This window comes from Vanellus vanellus (assembly GCF_965231255.1).
Source record: "Vanellus vanellus genome assembly, chromosome: 2".
Lineage (NCBI taxonomy): Eukaryota > Metazoa > Chordata > Aves > Charadriiformes > Charadriidae > Vanellus > Vanellus vanellus.
The window spans coordinates 52,347,717-52,369,383 of NC_138906.1; the positions used below are offsets into that span (position 1 = coordinate 52,347,717).

The 21,667-nt window shown below is 36.1% G+C and overlaps 1 protein-coding gene across 1 annotated transcript in view; it reads right to left on the bottom strand.

The window, feature by feature from the left end:
* CUL1 (cullin 1) overlaps nt 1–21,667 on the bottom strand; it is a 52,253-nt gene that overhangs the window by 11,917 nt on the left and 18,669 nt on the right. The window contains exons 3-9 of the mRNA XM_082499577.1: nt 13,498–13,672; nt 12,148–12,315; nt 11,234–11,284; nt 10,117–10,207; nt 9,246–9,409; nt 5,509–5,671; nt 2,527–2,657 (exon numbers count right to left, since the gene is read on the bottom strand). Of these exons, the coding sequence (XP_082355703.1) occupies nt 2,527–2,657; nt 5,509–5,671; nt 9,246–9,409; nt 10,117–10,207; nt 11,234–11,284; nt 12,148–12,315; nt 13,498–13,672 (943 nt within the window). The remainder of the gene's footprint in view (nt 1–2,526; nt 2,658–5,508; nt 5,672–9,245; nt 9,410–10,116; nt 10,208–11,233; nt 11,285–12,147; nt 12,316–13,497; nt 13,673–21,667) is intronic.

Consider the following 21,667-nt stretch of genomic DNA (forward strand, 5'->3'; position numbering starts at 1 on the left):
CAACACCCAGTGGCAGCCAAATGCCAATAAACAAGTTTATGGGACTCACAAACTGAGTCTTAGATGCAATTACTGATCTCTGCATCTTAATAAAGATGGAGTGGAGTCAAGAGTAGCAACAGTGAAGAGGAACCAAAACACTAGGCAGACGGGGCAGCTACTATACAACAGACTAAAAAGGCTAGAAGTCTTCAATTTGGAGATCAGAAGTTTGAAAGGGGATATAACTGAGGTTTACAAAATCAGGAGGATGACTGAAAAGATGAATGATCACTAACGTTTTATAACTACAGGTCACTTGATGAAAGTGATAGGAAACAAGTTTAAGACAGATGAAAGTAAAGAACATCTCTACATCCAAGGTAGTGGACTTCTGAAACTTGCTGCCACGGGAGGTTGTTGGAAGCAGGTAACATCAGCAGGTTCAAGAATGAATTAGACAAACTCACAGACAACAGGAACATAAATAAAAACTAAAATGACTGGGTATGGAGGTACTCCTGTAACATTCCTATCGTAAGAGTTCTGGATACTGGCAACAAATGGCAGAAGATGGGCAGGGTTGTATCAGGATCCTGAAAACCATTTTCTGTTGCCACTGAAGACAGATATAGACTACACGGACCACTGATCTAATGCCATGCTTGAAATAGAAAACAGATTATTGAGAACCTCCCAGACAAGAAATTCAAGTGGACTTGAAAGACATTCAGATAGGCATCTACTGATTACAAGTATTAAAAAAAAAACAAAACAAAACAAAAAACCAACCCAAAACCAACCAACCAAAAGCACTAAAAGCAGTAATCTTCTGACTGAAGAGCAGTCTTGTTAATATAGTTAATGGAGTCTAGAGCACAACTCATTCTGCAGTAAAATCTAAAATAGGTCAGATGAGTCAAGCTGGTATGACTATTTCTCTCCACTGACTACAGAGAAACTGAGAAGCATTTTTCCAGCTGACTATCTGTTTAGACACAGTACAGATAAATTAAGTTAGGCAGAATCAATCTTACTTAAGCGTGATAAATGGCTAACAAGGCAATGATGAATAGTAATACAGTGGAGTGAAGGATATTGGAAGAAGAGGCAAGATGGTTTCCAAGGGAGACATCCAGAGATACTGTTATGAAAATGAAGAACAAACATGTGGAAAAAGACAAGGAACAAAAGAGAAAGATGAAGAAACAAGAAGAAGTGTCGTGATCAGGAAGAGTTTTGCAAATAGCTGGAGACAAAAGAACAAATACATACAAATTGCAGGTTCCTCCTCTCTCAAAGATGAACTAATTCCTGGAGAAAGAGCTTTAATTTTTCTGGGAAATTCTTCAAGGCCTAAGTACAAAGAAACTCAAGAGTGATGACCACCAGGAGAACGTGTCAACCACAGAGCACATCTGATTTCAAAATTTAAGGTGACGTCTACAAATGAAGCTGAGGATTCCCGAATTTACTTCATGATTCAAGATCAACACTGCTAAAAACCTACACACTTAAAACTATAGAATTGAACAAGACACTACACACATGTAAACATTTTAATCTGTGCTATTTTACCATTCTCCATGCAGTCATTAAAAATTACTGCTTTAATGACAACTAGTATGAAGCTATTTCAAGAATATCTGAGGCCAATAACTGGTTAGAATGAACTCTGTCAAGAGTTGGGGTTTTTTTGGCTTGTTGTTTGTTTAGTGGCCAGCTCAGCCTAAACTGCAACAGTTTAACTGGACAGATTGACAATACAGTTAGTTAGAAGAGACTTAACTGAAAAGCAAGACTCCTGAAAATTGGTTTTGTTCTACCTCAAAGCAGGACATTGCTAGAAAATGTCATATTGTCTGCAGACAAAAAGGTTGGTAATAGGTTTGAACTTCATGTTGCTGAGATTCAACCCTAATCATTACAATTAAGTCTGAAATTACAATTGTGTGATAAAATTAAGAAAGCCAGTTATATGGCTGAATGACCACAGTGTTGCAGAAGACCTGACCTGCTCCTTATATTGTGCCCTCTCCAGCCACTTCAGTTATCTCTTCCTCTCACATTTCTCATGCTTTTCCAAATAAAGTAAAGCCATTCATCAAAAAACTAAAACCAACAGAAACTTTCTCCACACAGTCCCATCCAAGCCAGAAGTCTGTAAGATGATGAAATAAAAGTACAGTCCAACAGGGATAATACTTCTTAAAACAGTGGACTTTCAGGTGTATTTGTAAGCGGAGGATGTTGTATTTGCACAGCCAGCCTTCCAAGCAGCATGACATCCTGACAGAGAGCAAAAACTCAGAAGGAAAAAGAACCCAAAACAAAAAAAAAATCCCCAAAGCTCACAGTAGCAACAGAGTGATGTGACTGGCATTTTTTTAAGCCTACTATCAACATTTGAGAATTGCCTAGTCCTCACAAGTTAAATCAGAGAGGGAAAACGTAAGCAAACTGGAAATTGTAACAGGAAGCATTCACCCTCCTCTAACGTAAAACTGGCAGCAACCACACACAGACTTATTATGATGGGGTACTTGCATTTAGAGCAGCTTCTCCACATTTCTCAATTGCAGCAAGACCCTGGTTATGAATGTGGGTTTCCAAAAGTTTTTTCAGCTCTCCAAGGCCATCCTGGATTCGAGATACAAGGTTATACATGCGTCCCAAGTCTGGAAAACAGAAAAAAAAAAAAAAAAAAAAAAAGGAAAGCCAACATCTCCCATTTGTATTAGCTATGACTCCAATTTTCTATTTACAAGTTGCCAATAGAAGTTAAACATCCATCATCACCAAAACATATGTACAATTGTTCCAATAAAAAGCCAGAAGAAACTACAGCAAAAAGTTATACAGTATAGCAAATCTTTGCAGTAACCTGGAAAGCTAAGATTACTTAAAGAGAAAACCATCTGTTAAACATGAAAATCTGTTTCACCTTCACAATGCTACATAAATCTCAAGAAGAAAAAAGAAACAGTAAACAACTGAATTATTTACTGTAAACCAATGAGGATATTTCACCTTGTTGAATCCATCTTAAGCTTGTCAGCTGCATCTAGCACTTCTAAAGCTTAAGGACTTCTCTGAAGGGCTTATGAGCAATTTATTACCACCTGAGGACTATTAAATTAGATAAAACAAAGCAATCAAGCAGCTGTATCACTACTTAACTCTGAAATACAACACACAGAACCTGATGCCTTTAATACTGAAGCAGTGACACCTTTATTCTGATCCATTTCCATTTAATGCTTTCCTTAGAACTTCAGCAAGCTTAAAACTTTTGGATTTGAAAAGCAACCATTTTTTCTCTCTGAAAACCAGATTTGCAATCTGAAGTTAAACTTCTACAATGTCAGATCGCTGTTCTTTTTTCTAAAATTCTGTAGGTAAAATGTAGGCAAATAATGGCATGCATAGACATGATAAGCTGCTGCTAGACCTACCTATAAATAAGGATTCACAGGTTGGTCTATCAGGATGTCTGTATTTGGTGAAATATGGAAGAGATGCTACAAAGCCTCAGAGAGCATTTACATGGTAACTTCACCTAAATCATTACAGCCTGCTCCCAATAAACATAATTATTTCTTATAGGTATCATACTGATGTGAATAGGTAACATGACAAATGTGCCCCACAACCTTTCTAACTAGTTGTGCAATGCGATTAAAAAGTTACAGAACGTCAACAGGAGTGGCCTGTAATACCGATGTGCTTAACATAGTTCACAAGGGAGGACCGCAAAACCAGTGTACTTTCAAGAGCAAAGCAGTAAAGATTTTAAATGGGAGCAAGATTTTATTATAATTTTAGGATAGTCTGCAATAGGCTATTTTAGTATATTACAAATTTGAGAGTGAACTGATCATAACGATTAAAGAGTGAATACTAAAAGAATCTAAGAATCTCTGAAAATAAGTGTTTCTAGTCTTGATACTTCATGAAACTTAAATAGGGACACAGAACTACTGTAATTTGCACAAGTGAAGCCTGATGAAAGGAAATATTTTGAAAAAGAAGAAAAAAAATCAGGCATTTAAAAATGCCCGATTAATCTTAGAAATACCCCAAATGAAAGCAAAACCAAAGACATATAACAAGACCGTGCCCAAGACACAAGGTACTTATTTTCCTTTTTTACCCCAACAAACTCATGGAATTTTGTCGCTATGGTAAGTGACGGTATGTGACTGGCTCACATAACCCACGAGCCTGATAAAGGGGAAAAAAGAAAAGCCTGGGAAGGCCTCCTAAGTCTAGAATAGTGTTCTTATTCGTTCTATTATGTCTTCTGACAATAGAAATAGTAAAGTCATTTTACTAGTTAACACCCACACGTACCAAAATCTGTTCCAATTACAGAGTAAATACATTTATTTACAAACATAAACAACATCTGACTCTTAAATACTAGTACAGGATTAAAAATCTTCTATTTGCATTTGAAATCGGTAACTTCTGACCTACTAATCAAGCTGAATTGCCCTTTTTATTTTGAAGTATCTCTTAGTTATCAACGTGACGATTATAGCAATTATTCATAGTTGCTATTTTAAGGTTGATATATAGACAGAATCACAGTTGCAATTCACAACTTTCAAACAAAAAGTACCAACAGTAATCATAGTATCTCTTAAATTCTGTCACTTTCTTAAAAGTAGTATTTCAGCTATTGAGCCTTACCTTGACTTCCTATAGAGATTTAATTAATTCCCCAACTGGAAAAATCAGAAACACCATTCACCCTTATTCGCACAATGGACAGGAATTATATAGCCCTAGTTTTGACTGTTATTTTGTGCTAAGCATTAACTCCTGAAGAAACTCAAAAACCTGTAAAATCAAAAATTCCTTAAAAATACCTAAACTCTTTCATAACCTTTACTTTTAGAAGAACCACTGAAGAAGTCTTTACACTGTGTTCTCTATGAAGGTATAAACTTGAGCCATTAGTGGCACTTACGACTCATTTTCACAGCTAAAATTACCTCATCATTTAATAATTTTCACCCTTTCCTAAATGCAGCTTTATGTATTTTATGTAGCATATTTTAGAAGCTCCTTATTTGCTTCTATTCCTCTTTTAGCATTTTCTATACATACTTCTAGACAACTTGGATTTTAGAACTCTCACTGCTGACTCAAAGATCCACAGATTAAACTGAAACACTTGGTAAGACTACTGGTCTAATTTTCATCTCACATCTCTCTCATGCAAGTTTCGGGTCCTGCTGGAAACATGGCTCAAGTGCTCTTTGAAGCTCTTCCAGCCATATTAAGAGAAATCAAAATTAGTACTATTTTGCCTTAGTATTTGAGATCAGAATAGGTTCCTTGAGGCAATACCTTCAGCCATCCCAATTTAATCAAAAGCTGCTTGTCAATCAGTTTAGTGTTTATCTTCTCTCTTAATCTAATTCCTGAACAAACCACATTTAGCCATTACCAGAATTTACATTATTCACAAGCCATCAGGGAGGAGCTCTAAGCCTAAAACCAATGTTTGAAACTCCTTACCTTCATTTTTGTCAGCATCCAACAAATTCTGAAACTCTGTGTGAAATATCTCCAGGTGTTTTTCAATAAGTACTTGCTCACATTTTCGTGCTAACTCATCTTGTGTGCTCTCATGGAGATATACTTGAACTCTACGCTGTTCCTCAAGAAGGCGAGCTTCAGCCTACAGAACAGAGAGATAAACACGAAACCTGTATTGAAGGCAGAACAGAAATCCAACAGCAGAAAACAGATGACTGTAAATTTGTCTAGAAAACAACGACAAAAAAAAAAAAATATTCAAACCTTATGGTCCAGCTACTTAAGCAGTTATTTTTCTGGAAATAATAATGTGACCCCCCCAGTACATATAGAATCAATGTTTATGTCAATGTTACATACTGTTTAAATGGGGGGGAGAATCACAGCAAGATTGTTTTCCCATTGCTTCTGAGTAAGAAGTTTACAGGTGGAAATCTGCTGTCAGAAAAAGAGAAAGCTGCTGGCAATTTTAGCATCAGCAAGCTCTCCAGCTACAGAGGTAGTTTTGTTTAAGACAAACACGAATATACTTCATGCCTCCACAAAACTCAAAGGCAGAAAACAACAATTTAACAGTATGCCCATGACAAATTTATTTGAAAGTTCTCATCTACATTCTTATACAGAAAAGCTTCCCAATAATCTACAATCATTTCAATTACACTAGATTTAATTTGGCATATGAAATGATACATATGCATATCTTTGCAGCAAACTAAAATTCTAAATGTCACTCAAGGAACAGTACTTACAGCAAAATGTAAAACTAAGTTGTTTATATAACAACTACCTCTATTTTGTTTGCAAAAGTGTTAAAGATTCACTTTACAAGCCATCTGTAATTGCAGCACGCTATTATGGATAAGTGTGTATGTCCCCTTACCAGTCCAAATTGTTTAAATTAATAATGTCATTAAAAGGAGGTAATTAAATTAATGCATTTTTCTAGTATTTCAGAATATTAACTAAGCATGAAAGATCATGTTAGGGATGACAACAACAAAAAAAGAACAATTTCACTGCAAGTACACTGCATCATACGGCTTTAAATAATCTCTGCCACTGTTAGCTTCACTCATTTCTGTAACAATTTTGCACATAGCTCTTGTGAAGTGGTCCTGGATTACTGTCTCCTAGAGTTAAACCAGTACAGGTCAAAACATGGGAAACAAAACAGTTTGGGAAGGGATATAAGCTCCTGCTTCAGAGTACTGGCCAGTTTCTTACCAGTAACTTCCTTAATGACACCAAATAGCAGCAAATCTTTCTGACGAATGCTGGAAACTGGAATCAGACTAATAGGACTACTTATCTTATGTATAGCCAATTATGTATTTCTGTAGTTCAGGAAGTTCTGCCACTTCTAATGCTGCTTCTTAACATTAAAAGTGAAGGTCTAAGGATATTTTAACGGTCAACTCTCACTTTGAGCTCCTTTATGAAAATAAACATTCACTCTGACTTCAAATTCACTTATACTCCCTCACTTTTTGTGTTCTTATAATTCTATTTTCCTTTTGCAGTTGTATTTCAGAAACAAGAGAAAAATATTTAGTTCATGCAACAGTAACTTTGGCTGTTTAAACTATGAAGATCTAAAGTTCAGGGGACAGTCTTAAGAGATACTGACCTTTTTTCCTTTTTCAGGCCATGCCAGCCTTACTCATGAGTTCTGGCCTGAGAAGAAAAATTCACAATCCTTCTAATCTCAGTAAGTCTGCCTTTGTAACTACATACACATACCCTAATTCTAATTAAGGTTTCATTGACTTCTTAGTATGCCATATGACTGCTGGACAACTTGCAGCTTTTCACATCAGTCTCATTTAAGGCATTTCATAACAGAGAAGGACCCTAACTCTAACAATACCTGAGTAATAATTATGGGGGGTACTACTCTGTTCCAGGCATTTAAGTGGCATACTAGATTACAATACCCAAACCAGAAAAGCATATTAAGTTTACAAAACTGCCTTGTCGTGTTCAAGTAAAAAATGTTAAGAATTCCTTATGCACAACGAAGTAAGATAAAACTGAAGGATAAACCTATCTGAATTTTAAATTAACAGTTCTGGGAACTTGCACCACCTCTCTCGATCTCTCCAGCAGAGCGTGCAGACTAGAGAGATCAGACAATTTGTCCGGCAAACTAGCTTTTAGCTAGCTTCCCCCTTAGTTTGTACCATTTTGCAAGCTCTGATCAGATTTACTGTAGAGTCTAATACACATCTTTTTTCAGTTTAATCAGTTAAATCCCAGAAAATTAATGAAAACAGTTTCTTGTTCAGTTTGATTTCAATGATTTCACGTTATCTGCAAGGAGATACCAAGACAGCCCAAATAGCTTATATACATCTCCAGTATATGAATTTGAGCACAGACTTAAGGCTACACACTTTCTTGCTACAGATTTCCCCTGCCTTCTGCTAGCTCTATACAAATTTTCAGCTTCAAGATCAGCTTCAAGCAAAGTGAGTTGCTCTTTTGTGGATTTCTGAAGTCTTTAGACTGGTTGGGATTGTTTGGGATACTATTAAGTTCTTTCTACTTGCCACTAATCTCTAGTTCTTGAAATAGCAATGACCTTCAGACAGCTTTTTACTGAACTGTACCAAGGAAGCCTGGATGAGCCAGTCATTCAGGTAATGAATGACTGAAATTCCCTTACTCTGTTTTCACATATATGTTTTAGGATGAAAGTAAAGACAAGAAATTGAAGGAAAAGTAGGAAAAAAAAAATCATTAACTCAACAACAGAAAAGTAAACACAGGTAGGTCTGGGAACTACTGAGCAACTATCCCAATGAACTAAAAGCAGGATTCGTTTTACTGTGTTATTGGTAAGATTTCCTCCCCCTGTCCCCCCCCCTTTTTTTTTTTTGGTAAATCATTGACTTCAATGCCAAGACTCAGGATGTGTTCTGTGGCAAAAAGTTACACAGAAGAAACACAAAGATACTCCAGAGGGAGGGATGTGTATCTGCATATTACAAACTCAAAAAGCTCTCTTTTTTTTTTTTTTTTAAATGAAACTGAAAGGGAAAAAACAGGCACCAATTCAGAAAGTGAGGAAATGCACTGAGAAAAATATATAAAGCAGCACTTGTCCAAGATGGAAGATGACCCATCTATTTCACATTCACTAAGACTGACCCAATAACCAGGCTAGAAATAGTCAATGTTTATCCAGCTTGCTCTTAATTGCCCTTTTTGTGATCCCCCAAACAAAAGACTATCTAAGAATTTAAATGTGGCCCCTGTTGATCACAATACTTGTGTAGGGTTCATAACATTAAAATATTCTGAGATAATTAAAGCTAATTAATGATGTACTTCCTTGGCCAGCTTGCTCAGGAAGAGATTTCAACAAATGTGCCAACACAGTTCCTTGCATAGAAACAGTAAACTTGTAGGTCTAAAGCTGAATGACTATTTTGCTGTCGAAGTCTAACAAAATCTGAATTTATTTAAACATTCTCTTCTGTTTTGCCCATTAAGTTTCAAACCTTCATTGTGTTTACTGAAATACACTAAGGAGACAAACTTCAGACCAGATAAACATAGAAGCAAATCACCACAGGGAAAAAGAGCGAATTTTTTCTGTCAAATAATTGGCATTTGAGAAACTGACAATAAAAACCAAGAACTTATATTACTTTACCTCTAAAAAATATCTGTATCCAGTAAGTAATCAAAAAGCTTATTACATAGCTTACCTTCTTCATGTACTCAGTGACTGGGTTCTGTTGCAAAAATTCAGTGCTTTCCCGTGTATAAAATCTCTCTGTGTCAGCAAGAAACTGAGATTCAAAGGATTCTTTATAGACAGTTAGTGTAGGTCCTTTTGCAAACGCATCATCTTCATTCAGTCCCAGCTCCACTACAAAAAAAAAAAAAAGGAAAAAACCCAAGTAATGACAAAGTTGTCTTTTATGAAGTGGTCTCTTGCAAATAAACAGGTACCCTCCTTCTATCTTACCTCAAAGTAAACACTTGCGACAGTATCGGCAGCACTTTTTAAAATTTTTAAAAGTATATATTTATTTTGCGTTTAAAAAATAAGCAGCACGTTACTCATGTAAACTACACTTTTTGATACATTACAAAATGGATGATAGGATTTGGAAAACTTCACTATCTCAAAAGCTAGTTCAAATTCCCCTTCCATTTCTTCCTCGTAAAGTTCCAGATTATATGCATACATGTTTTTTTATTAATGAAACTGGCCATTCATCTGCATGGCAAAACTATTTCATGCAAATGGGATGAAACAATCCCACTCCACTTCGGAAACTACTATGCTTCCCCCCTTCCAGATTTAGCTCCTAAATAAATGATTCATAAACAATGAGCACTCTTGTCTACCAGTTGCGCTTTCAAGCTTTACAAATACGGTATAAATCAACTGTAATTGTGTCAAGTATCTCTATAAACATGAAGTTAAACAATATATAACTGTGTTTATTTTACTGTAAAAATCTTTACTAGACATCCAAGGAGGTGGGATACTGCTTCTGGGCTCTGATAGAGGATACATATTTATTTATTTTTAAGACAGTAATAAAATCTTAAAGAAATTTCATTTACCGTAAGATTGTACAACTCCACTGATCAGTCTTGTATTGATAGTTTCACCATTTCTTTCTTTTTCAATCAATTTCAACACAGCATTTGTTACCTTAGAAAAGAGGGATTAAAAGTATGTCAAGCTCAGAGAAAGCAGCTGTAAGGTCAAGCACAGTATTTAATCAGGAGTGTATTCCTATACTCAAGACAAGTCAAGCCCTTGAGAAGAAAATTTAAGGACACCTGAACATATACATTTCCGACAGGCATCACAGAGTATGCTACTCCTTTCAGTTCTACAAAGTAATTACAGCCTGATTAGTAGTGAGCCATAAAAGGGATGAAAGTGCTTTGGTTTGGGTTTTTTTTGTTGGTTTTTTGTTGGGGTTTTTACAGATTACAAAAAACAGCTTGCAAACCAAACTTCTGTTTGTTTTATACCTGAAGTACAAGAAAGCTTTGTAGTAAGAGATGAACTAACCGCCTGTACTTTACACAAAGAAAGCCATTGACTTATGCTGATAAATAACGCATTGCAACTACTGTTCCTCCATACTGAATTCTAGCTAATATTTTCATAATATAACAATCTTTTCATCATGAAGTACTGGTATGTAACAGTGAAATCAACATACATACAATATTTTGTTGTAATGGAATGTCTTGTTTTATATTGTGCTGATTCGATAATTACAAATATTTGGTTGATCTGAATCTCCCAGGCCTCAGTGTAAATTTAAAGATTCACAGTAACATCAGAAGAGACCAAAATCCCAGGCCTGTCACTATCTGTTCTCACACAATCTTGACTCTCAAACCTTAAGACATTACCATCAGCCTGTACTCCTGCCTGGCTTGAGAACAGCTGAAGCTGTTACTTCATTTAAGACAAGTCCCTCTCAGCAAAGAGTTAACAGAACAGTCTTGTTATGTAGGTTCAACCACACACGCTCAGAAAGGCTCACTCCCCACAAATATTTATCTTTTGAACATCACAAAGGAGAAGCAGAAGGTCCCCTTTTATTTTCTGGGTCTGCCCCCCCAACACCCATCCTCGAAATTCTCCTTGAAACAGTAACTAACAATATATAAAATTAAGCCTATAAAATAACACTAGAGTTATAACATATATATATACCTGCTTGTTTAATGGCCTGAATAAGCAGTCTCTCCAGGTCACCAAGGCAAGCTAGAAGCAAAGGAAGAGAGATAAAAGATGGAAAAAAGAGTATTTTTTTATATATACACATATATAACAAACCCTGCAAGTTACTTTGACAACATACAGCCTTTTTTTGTTGCCTATTTTCAGGCTGACACAGTCCCTTAGCGTTAGGCTAGTGAAGTTAAGGGGGGGGGGGGGATAGGGATACCAACTGTTTTTCTACCATATGCAAAGTTATTTTAGTGAAGTGGTAAAGTAACACATCACTTTCCTAATGCTTCACCAACAAAGACAATAATTATCCTTTATCAAAAAAAGTACCTTTAGTTATCTGAGATACAGAACTTCTGCTATGTTGTCCTCTTGCTTATATTACTTTACATTACAAAAAAATTATCAAGATGACATATCAATCTTTCAGAACTGTACCAAAATAACTTATATTACAAACCAAATGTTGACTGAATCTTAGCAGCTTGGATGCTAAAAAATTTGTAGAGATGTACTGAAGTCAACAGAAAAAAAAATGCAATTTACTTCTCCATTCTGTATTTGAAACAACTGAATTCTAAGTGGAATGACAAGGCCACGCTGATACACACGTGTAACAGTATAAGCAGCAAATATTCAGAAACAGACAACCCTTGACAGTCTAATACTGGTAGTCCCAACACATACAAGGCAGACTGAACATCTCGTGGGTTTAGATCCATGGAATTTTTACAACCATATGAGGTGAGAGTACAGAAAGGGGGCAGATTTCCACCTTGCCTACTTCTTCAAAACTTTTATTAACTTCCTACAAGTTTCAAGGAGCGATGTGTGGGACAATAATGCAAACACGACAGATGGAATGGATAAATCACTCGCTCCAGAAAGCTACTTACTGAATAAATTTCATATATTCCTTTACGACCTTCATCGCACTCACGACGAACCCAATGTCGATTGAGGTAGGCACATATCCCATTCAATACTTTGCTTGAAAACCTATAATCTTCCCACTGTTGAGTGTAGAATTTCAGCACACTCTCATCCATCAAATCTTCACCATCCTAAAATAACAGTTTGCCAGTAGCGTTGGGTAACTTTAAGGTACAATCAAGATATATAATGGTGTACAAATTGACTGTGTAATAAATCTACACCATGCCACGTATTTATAGGAAACATTCTGCTAATACATTTACTTCTACATTAATAAAGCATAAGACCATTATGAGACTTAGAAATTAACAAACTGGTAAAAACATACACAGCACAGACAAAGCTCCAGAATGCACCCCTGTTCCTTCTCTGGGAGAGAGCAAGAGGGCACCACACTAGAAACAGACAGTGACACTGATGAGTGCGCTAGGTAAAATATGCCAGTGCAATGGTAATGCATTCAACATTACAATCTCTGTAAAATATACCACCCACTCCCACTGCTGCTACTTGGGGAGCTGAAACAAGTGAGCACAGATGGGGTCTTCTCTTAGGACCCTGTCAGGTAGTAAATGGAATCCTGTATTCTTGGAAATGGGTATGGTATCATATTTGTTCTTGTTACAGAAAAAAAAAAAAGCTGTAACACATGGAAGTTCAAGTATTCTTCCAAAGTGGACAACTACAGCTTGAATGGGCAAGGGAATAAAACCAGGAGTGCATTCTGGGTAAGACCTCAGAGACCTTTATGCAGCTTTATAAATTAATTACACAGTAGACTTGACAGGACACCAAGAATTCTTTTATTATTGCTCAAAACTAAAATCCCAGAAGTTAAAAGCATGGTTCCTCTCCAAAATTAATTAGGAACCATTCTCTTACAAAGCAGCTCGACATCCAGCTCTATTAATAGTTTATTTACAGAATTAAATTGATGGCTACCATCAGGTACATTCAACATTACAGGCAACCATTTTTTCAGCATTACTAATATGCTGGTTAATTGGTTAAAAAAATCTAGCTATTCTTTTTCAAGATAAAGGACAGTTTAAGATTACTTCTATAAAACACAGAAAAGCTGTTTTGGCTTGAAGAGGAAAAGCAGCTCACAGATACACTTAGCAACTGATCCATACATGAGGTAAAGCCTATAAAACACTCTAATGGCTAATGGAGACAAAAGCATATTTTAAGATCATTCAATTCACTTCCAGCGGCTGCATACACCTCTAGATTTGTTGATACAAGCTTTTCTCAACCCAGCCCATATTACTACTACAAATGCAGACTGATCTAATGTCCCATCTTACCTTAAGGAGATTTGTCAAGTAGTTCTTCAGAAATTCTTTTAGCCGTTTGTACAATTCCAAGCCGACAAACTGAGCACCTCCAGGTGTCTGGCCCTTTTTCGATTTAGAAGGCGGTACTCCAGCTCCCCGTGCTTGATTAGACTGGTGTACACTAGTACAGTAGTTATAAACATGACTGACAGGAAAGTTAAGGAATACGTATGTGCCAGCATGACACATTAAAAATACAATGAAAAACAATATGTTAATTTCAATAAGCTATTTTAATGACTGTAAATGACTTAACCATAATACAAGATGCACTAGCCCACATAAAAATCAAACCAAAGCTAAGAAAATTAGGTAATTTTCAGCAGAATTTTCTCCAGCAGAACTGTGTCAGACTGCCAAGTGCACTGCAAATACTGACGCCAACATTAAATTTACCTAATACTTACTTAACAAGACCACCAAGAAAACAAAGCAGTGGAATTTGCTGATAAGATTATTTTCAAGGTTTAAATGTAGATTATTTGATGTACTATATTGCCCTTCTACAAATACATAAGCTTTCGTTTGAACAAGAAGAAATTTCAACACCAGCCTCAAGCAACATTCAGTAATTGAAAACACAGAGGATAGTATTTTTGCATTCTTTCAAACACAATCCTTTATAAAAGATTTGGCCATTTTACACTGGCAGACAGGGGACAAGCCTAGAAAGCAGTAATGGTGAGATAAACACACTCAAATGCACATCGTAAGATGAGATTTACCAGTTTCAGGCTACAAGTACAATCCCAACATTTAAGTATGTGGTAGCAATAATTTTTCCTCTTATACTGATATAGCCCGGAAGACTTGCTGTATCTGTTAACATTTCAAGAAAACATTCTGTTTTCTGATCTAAACCATTCAAACATTCAGAATTCTTCCGAAGTAATAAGTGGAAGTCACATTGCTCGAAACACTTCAATTAAGAAAACATCCTGAAAGAAACTGCACTCCATAAACAAGGAAAATAAACTAGCTTGGTAGCACTCAAATTCAACTTGATGAGGACTCAGATCTGACAACAAAAATTACCCTAGTGACTCACCCAGCAATTGATTGCCCAACAGGAACAAAGCTACTGAGCACTCACATTTCTACTGAGAGTCCGAGGACAGGCTTTTGAGTCACATCCCTTGTTAGAGAACGTTGTATTAAGCAATCCAGAGGTCTAATTTGATTTTGACTTGTGTTTTAACTAATGGGCCAAGCTTTAACCACTAGACAGGCTTCCTCCACAGTATGCCACGTATTAGGAAATTAATGTTACTGAGATTTGCCTTTTATTTTTCTGTTCAGAAAGACCAGCATAATAAAATGGAACACATCAGCACAATTAAATACCAAGGGATTTATAAACCCCAAATATATAATGTATTACAGTCATTATGAAGAGACTTGCTTCTAGTATTTAAACAGTAAAGCTCAAGCAGAAAAATCTCTTAAAATACCCAGTTAACTCCCTGGCAATTACTTAAAAAAAAAAAAAAAAAAAAAAAAAAAAAAAAAAAAAAAGAGCTTCACAGACAAATCATATCCTTAAACTGGGTTTAAGGATAAGTACCCGGCATGCCACCAGGAACAAGGCTCACTGTCTTTGTGTCAAACTGAAAGGAAAGCCTGCTCACAGTCTATACTCATGTACTTGTTCAGAAAGGCATCGCAATCTGTTCAAAAGAGTAAATGCTCTTTGCCTAAGATTAAGCCTTTCTGAAAACATACAGCATACATATATTTCTTACGTTACCTCATCCAGGTGCCAAAAAATTAATTTCCCACAATATCGACCAATAACATAAAATCTTTGCTTCTGCTTAGCAACTGAATTTTTATCAGCCTCTTATCTCAATCAGCCACTTATTTCCTGGACATTAGTGATTTCTTCCAGCTCCTAGACATTTGTTTGTTCAACTTTCCTGGCACTGTTGCTACTTTTACCATCTACATTTGATTTCAGAATTCCCTGTTCAAGGGAGGAATGCCACGCAGCACAACAATTTTTCTCTAGAAACAAAGCTTGCTTTCGTTTCACAAAGAAGAAAAGCAGGGCTTAACTCACAATTTAACTTTAAAATAGTTAATGGAAGATCCTCTGAATTGTGTATGGAAAGTCTCTCCGTCACGAAAGGATGGAGAGAAACTTCATACTGCCTGATGAAAATATTATTTCTGTTCTCCAAGAATAATCACAACAGCCTTCAGAAAAATAGAAGACCAAGTTTAGAAGACACAAGCCTTTTTTTAACCCCATACATTATACAATTAAAACATTCCTTGTAAACATTGAGAGAGACTGAGACCTTCTGTCCGTGTCTAACAGTAATCAACTCAGAGCTGGAGTAAAAATATACCAGCAATGCCCATCTTTACTTGTTATTCTGGCTTGAGTCTTGCTAGTCAAAGTGGCTAAGGCAGAACTTTTGAAATGTTCTAGTGTAGTTGTTCTATGCAAGTCAAACTGAAGTTAGTTTGCCTGTACAGAAGGCAGTTTGCAAGTGTAAATAACTCTTTGACATATTATACATAAAAGAATGCTCTCTCACACTTTGTTTACAGTCTGTGTCCCCATCTGCTAAAGCCAACCACTGACAGAAAGACTGACATATTCAAAACAAACTCAGACTTGCACTGCTTACTATGAAGGATATGACAGTTCATCTGAGAATCACAAGGGGAACGCTATGAAAAGAATTCTTGGTTGCAGAAGGCAAACTAATCCCCTCATACGCTTCGTATGCTGGAAGCCATATACATATCCAAACAGCTATTAGGAAATATTTCTGTGGGTGTTTGCACAATTCTGCAGAACAATTCGCATACTACAACAAGCAGAGAAGTTAATTCATCAATAGAATACTTTGCAACACAGCAAAGCTGCAGTGCTCCCCAAGCTCCTGGCTGCTGAACTTCAGATTTGGCCCAGAAAACAGACAAACCACCTACAGGAGGAAAAGATCAAGTTCAGTCTCCTTTAACTTCTACACCTTCCTTACAGTGAAAGAGAAATGACATTTACTTATCCAAGTTAAAATTTGAAGTAGAAAACTGCAAGGAAGTTTATAAATTGATTCACCATTGTGCTGCTTAAGATGAAAAATCTTTTTCAGAACTCTATTCTTCTCTGAAACTCTTCAAAATGGGATACAAGAAGCAGCCAAAGACAAATTAATTTTACCACCTTTGTCTTCAATATAATTTACACTGCTTTTGACAACCTTGACTCAGTTTCTAAAGCCGGACACTGCAAAGAAAAAAAAAAAATTCCCATGCTGCCACACCATAATGAATTTATGGCCTTGTAGGAGATCATTTCCACGGAAAGAAGTGATCCTGACACACAACCCACCCGGAGGGCTTATTTGCCACCTGCTTTTCCAGTAGCATGGGAGTTCATGCAGGCAACCAGTGATTTGGACTGGGGAAGTGACTGCCGCTACAGCTAACCGTTGTCCCTGTTCCCAGATCCTATGCAGAGCAGATCTGAACTTCTGTGTCCACACAGGGGAAGTGAAACAGGCTCTTTCAGTAGTAGTGCCTATACTTTTCGAGCGAGTACACCATCAAAACACAAGCTTGAATGAGCCACAGTTGCCTGTATTTTACCCTCCACCCCAGAAAATACCAAAATATTCCATATAGCATTTTTTTCCTCCAGGAGCAACTGCAAACAGAAATTATGTGAGACAAGTATCAGTTTTGTAATTCAACACACAACAGGAAAACACTCAGATTTTACACTGATGGGTACAAATTACTCAGTTTGGCATGAGTCCCTAATCTTAATTTTTTTATAAAGAAAACAGTTCTGCTGAGGTAATAACTGATTCCCCTTTCAGCAGCACAGCTGGGTGCCCACAGTTTTTCCATTTGGCTATGAAAAATTAACATAACTGGCATAAGTTCGCTTGATGAACAGATATGTAAAATTAAAAGGAACTGAAAGGGAAGCAGAATTAATACAATATAGCACAAAACTATAGAGCACAGAGAAATGACAACAAAGCTTCTGAAAAGGAGCAAGCATGCAACAACAACAAAAGCTGAACTCTAACCAGAATTTCTCTCATTACTTCTAGTCTCTTTATAATAGAGACCAGTTTTAGGCATAAATCTGCTGTTTCACAGATCTTATGCAGTAATTAACTCTATGGTGAGTGCTCTGTCACCTCAACGATTGGCCTAAAGGAACAAGTTCAGACTATTTCCACTTTCATCAAATATTTGTCAATTTTTTTTCCTAGATTACACTAAAGGTACACAAGAGCAACATACAGAAAGTTACTGAAAATACCAACAGGAAAATTGCCAGGAAACATTGTGGAAGTTTTGCATTCTTGTAAAACCACTTCTAATACAAACAATACAGCTTATTGTATTTGCTGGAGAACAGCTTTACATATTTTCTTCAAAATTATTAAAGCCATTTCAACTTCTGTGTGTCTAGATTAGACTGTGTGAATCTTACGAAACCACCTCACACAGAAGTAAAGCTGCTAAGAGAAGTGGACATGCCTATGTGATTTTAACGTTTCATAAGCCAAACAGATGAAGGGATTTTGCACAAATTTTTGAAATGAGGTTGCCAAAAAGCAATCACTTTTCAGAACAAGTACTTTAAACGCTCACTTTAGCTTTATGGGGAGCAGCAGTAAAACAAAACAACAAACAACAACAAAAACAAACTGAAACCCTCATTCTTTTCTGGGAGGTACCAGCAAGAGCCTATGTTCAGTTTGTCATCCAGTAAGGAAGGGCTACCCCGAGAAAGCATTTCAAAGAAAACAAACAAAGAAAAAAATTAAGACCCTGCCCTCAATCCCACACATTCTCCATTTGTTTTTCAATACACTTTATCCTAAGATCAGTTACACATTTAGGTCTTCAGATTAGATACAACTGCACTGTTAAACCATCCTCATTTTAGTCAGGGGAGGACTAAGACCAAGACTAAAGGAGCTATTACAGCATCAGCCACGCAGCTGCTACAAAAATCCAGGCATAACTGAGCAGACACGTTTCTACAAGTCTGAGATCGGAGAAACTTCCAGCAAAAGCCATCTGAACACCAACAGATAACTTCTTGTTTCCGTCTTCATGGCATAAACTTGAAAGAACTCACATAGAAGCACTGAGTTACAAGGAAAACACAAATTTTTAAGGCCAAATGCATATACAAAGTGTACAGTCTTTATGCCAGGAAGTGTAAGAACCACCATAACTGAGGTTGCCTTTAAGTTTAAAGTTCTTTGCATTGACAGAAGTTGGTTTTGTACAGAATATTCTTGGTTACTATAAAAAGCAAGTAGAACATCAAGCGATCATTGTGGAGAAGAACATAAAAAAAGGAACTGATCACACTAATAAAACACATTCTGCACTTCTGTCAAACTGAAGCAGCAATTTTTATAAATATGCACAAAACCACACAGTTATACCTACCTTTCCGCACAAGGAAAAGTATATTATGTACCCTTCAAACATGTAAACAAATACATTTACTTCTACATTCGCGTTCTACACAAGCACTAACATGAGAAACACTACGAAATAGCATATTGAATATAAGCAGGATTAATACTAGCAGAGACTGCTTTAATGTATCTAGTGACCTTAAACAATTTGACATTCAAGTGTAAGGATGGCTTAGAGTGAGAGAATCTCAGGAGAAAGTGGAACAGCTTGAGGTTTAAGTAGTACATACCCTAACACCCCAGTCTCTTTTTTGTACAGAAAAAGCATAATAATCAGTTCAGGAAAAAAAAAAAACAAAACCACACCACACTGCCTGGTAACAATAGATGCATGTGATGAGAAAATAAAAGACTCTCACAGTTTTAATATGTATCTGCTGATCTGAAATCCTACTAAAATATAGGAATTCCAGTGAAAGCCACTAAGACAAGGATTGCAACAGAAGTAACTAAAAAAGACCTTGGCAAATGGATGTCAAGAGAAGGTCTTCACAGTTTTGCTTGGGCAACATGTACTACTGGTGCTGAATCTATCCACAAGTTAAAAAAAAAAAGTTAATTGTATTTATACATTCTATTTTATGAACAGACATATTATCCTGAGTCATCTGGTAAAAATGTAAGTATACTGCACTTAATTATTTAATATTTAACACAAGCTTTTCCTTTACCACTAACTAATAACTGAGAAAAAAAAAATCCCATCTTAGAACAGAGATTACAGTAAGCTTTTGTGATGTACAATTATCTACATTTGGTATAATGGATAATCAGTAACTACCACTTCATCAAAATAAGTTAACAAAATTGAATCACAATAAGCAAATTCAGAAACAAGGAAAAAATTTTTCATAAAATAATGAAATGCGACAAAGCAACCTACCTTTTACCTAACCTTACTTCAAAATACTTAAAGCAATTACTTTTGAAAAGAACTACTGTGGCTAATAATGGAACAATAATATAAAAAACACATTTGTAAAATCCAATATAAGGGTGTAAGACGAGCAAATTTTAGTCATAGTAAATTCAGCCATTTTACTTCAAAGCTTCAGATGAGAGCTATATGACAATTATGCCAAACACAACTACTCAAATGTATTCTAAGAACTGTTGAAATCAACAGTATGATTTTTATGTACACAACATTAGAAGACTTTGAAAGTCAATTTGGACATTGCAGATGCACTTTTTAGTAAAACAACCATACCTACTATAGTACTGCATACTCTTCTTCTTATCAATTAAAAGGTTTTAAGATATCTTCATGTACATAAAAACCTTATTTGTTATAAATTAATGGCAATTGGAACCTTTAAGCAGTGTTATTTTTCTCAATTGAATTTTCTTTAAATATTAAAACTCAACAAAAATGTTCCTCTGTTCTGTATGGGCATAAATTAACTACACTGTCTAAAAAAATTCCTTAAAAATGCTCCTCAGATTATGTTTTGTAAATCAAGACAGTGAAAGCATGAGTTTATGCCAAAAAAAGTCATTTTGACATTTCAAATAAAAAGTACACACATATGAAATAAAAACCCACCACTAAGCTTTCCATTCACCAATCACATCTGGAAATTGAGAAGCTGATGTGAGGTTGGAGGAAGAAAATAAGAATTTCATCATTATTCAGCTTTTTGTGTAAGCCACTAAGAAAAATTATGCTAGTTTAATGTAGGGCAGGAAAGTTGTCAGATAGTCTAGCACCTGGTCTGACAATCTGCTTAAGATACATAAAACAAGAGTAATAAAATTCTTTCATTCTCTCCACCGCAGAGTTTAAATCCAAATGTATGTAAAATCCCAACTCATCCTCTCAGACCATGAGGCCTGAGGAAAATAAACTGCAGACTCATCATACGATTAGTTTGGAAAATGGGCATCACCTTCAGCCAAAAAAAAGAAAATTAGCACAAGATGTACAAATATTCTATCACTGCCAAGTGGAGTTTAAGAAGAAGTGGCCATAAAGACAAGTGACTTACAGCAATATAAATATGAGTAAGTTGTGTAAGAGTAATTCTAGTAAACAAAGTAATAGGTCTTCCACCAACAATTCAAAACAGAAGCTCACAACTTGCTACATACAAGCACAGTTCTCCCTCAGACAGACTAACTGACAGTTTCCTCCAAATACTAAGTGCCACAGAGAGATGTTCTGTATACATTGACACTACAATTTCATTACTCCATGACTAAGTGCAACAAACGGGGTTCCTTTTTTTGTTGTTGCAGAGCAGTGGCTTGAACTTTGCATAGAGAGAATTACTTCCGAGTGAACCACCCTCTCAGGTGCAGTGTACCAAAACTTGCTGTTGTCTTCCTGAGTTCCAGGAGTGACTGATTCCTGAGTGACTATCGCTGCTCTAACATTGACTTTCACAACCTAGTCCTGTGGCTAACAGCCTTAAAACTAATTGCCACTAAAGGAAAAATAGGGTAAAAATGCCCTTCCCTCACAACATTGGTAATGCTGTTAGGTCTACCGTTGCTAGAAATCTAGTTAATCTTATCAACTATTTCTCTTTTCTGCATGAAGTCAATGCTTGGCATGTAATTATATGCTAGCTTGCAATACAGCCTGTCACAAGATGTTATTTACAATTGCAGGAGCTACTAGGCTCTTCAGTACTGGAATTTAATTAATATCTGGGTAAGGGACAGAA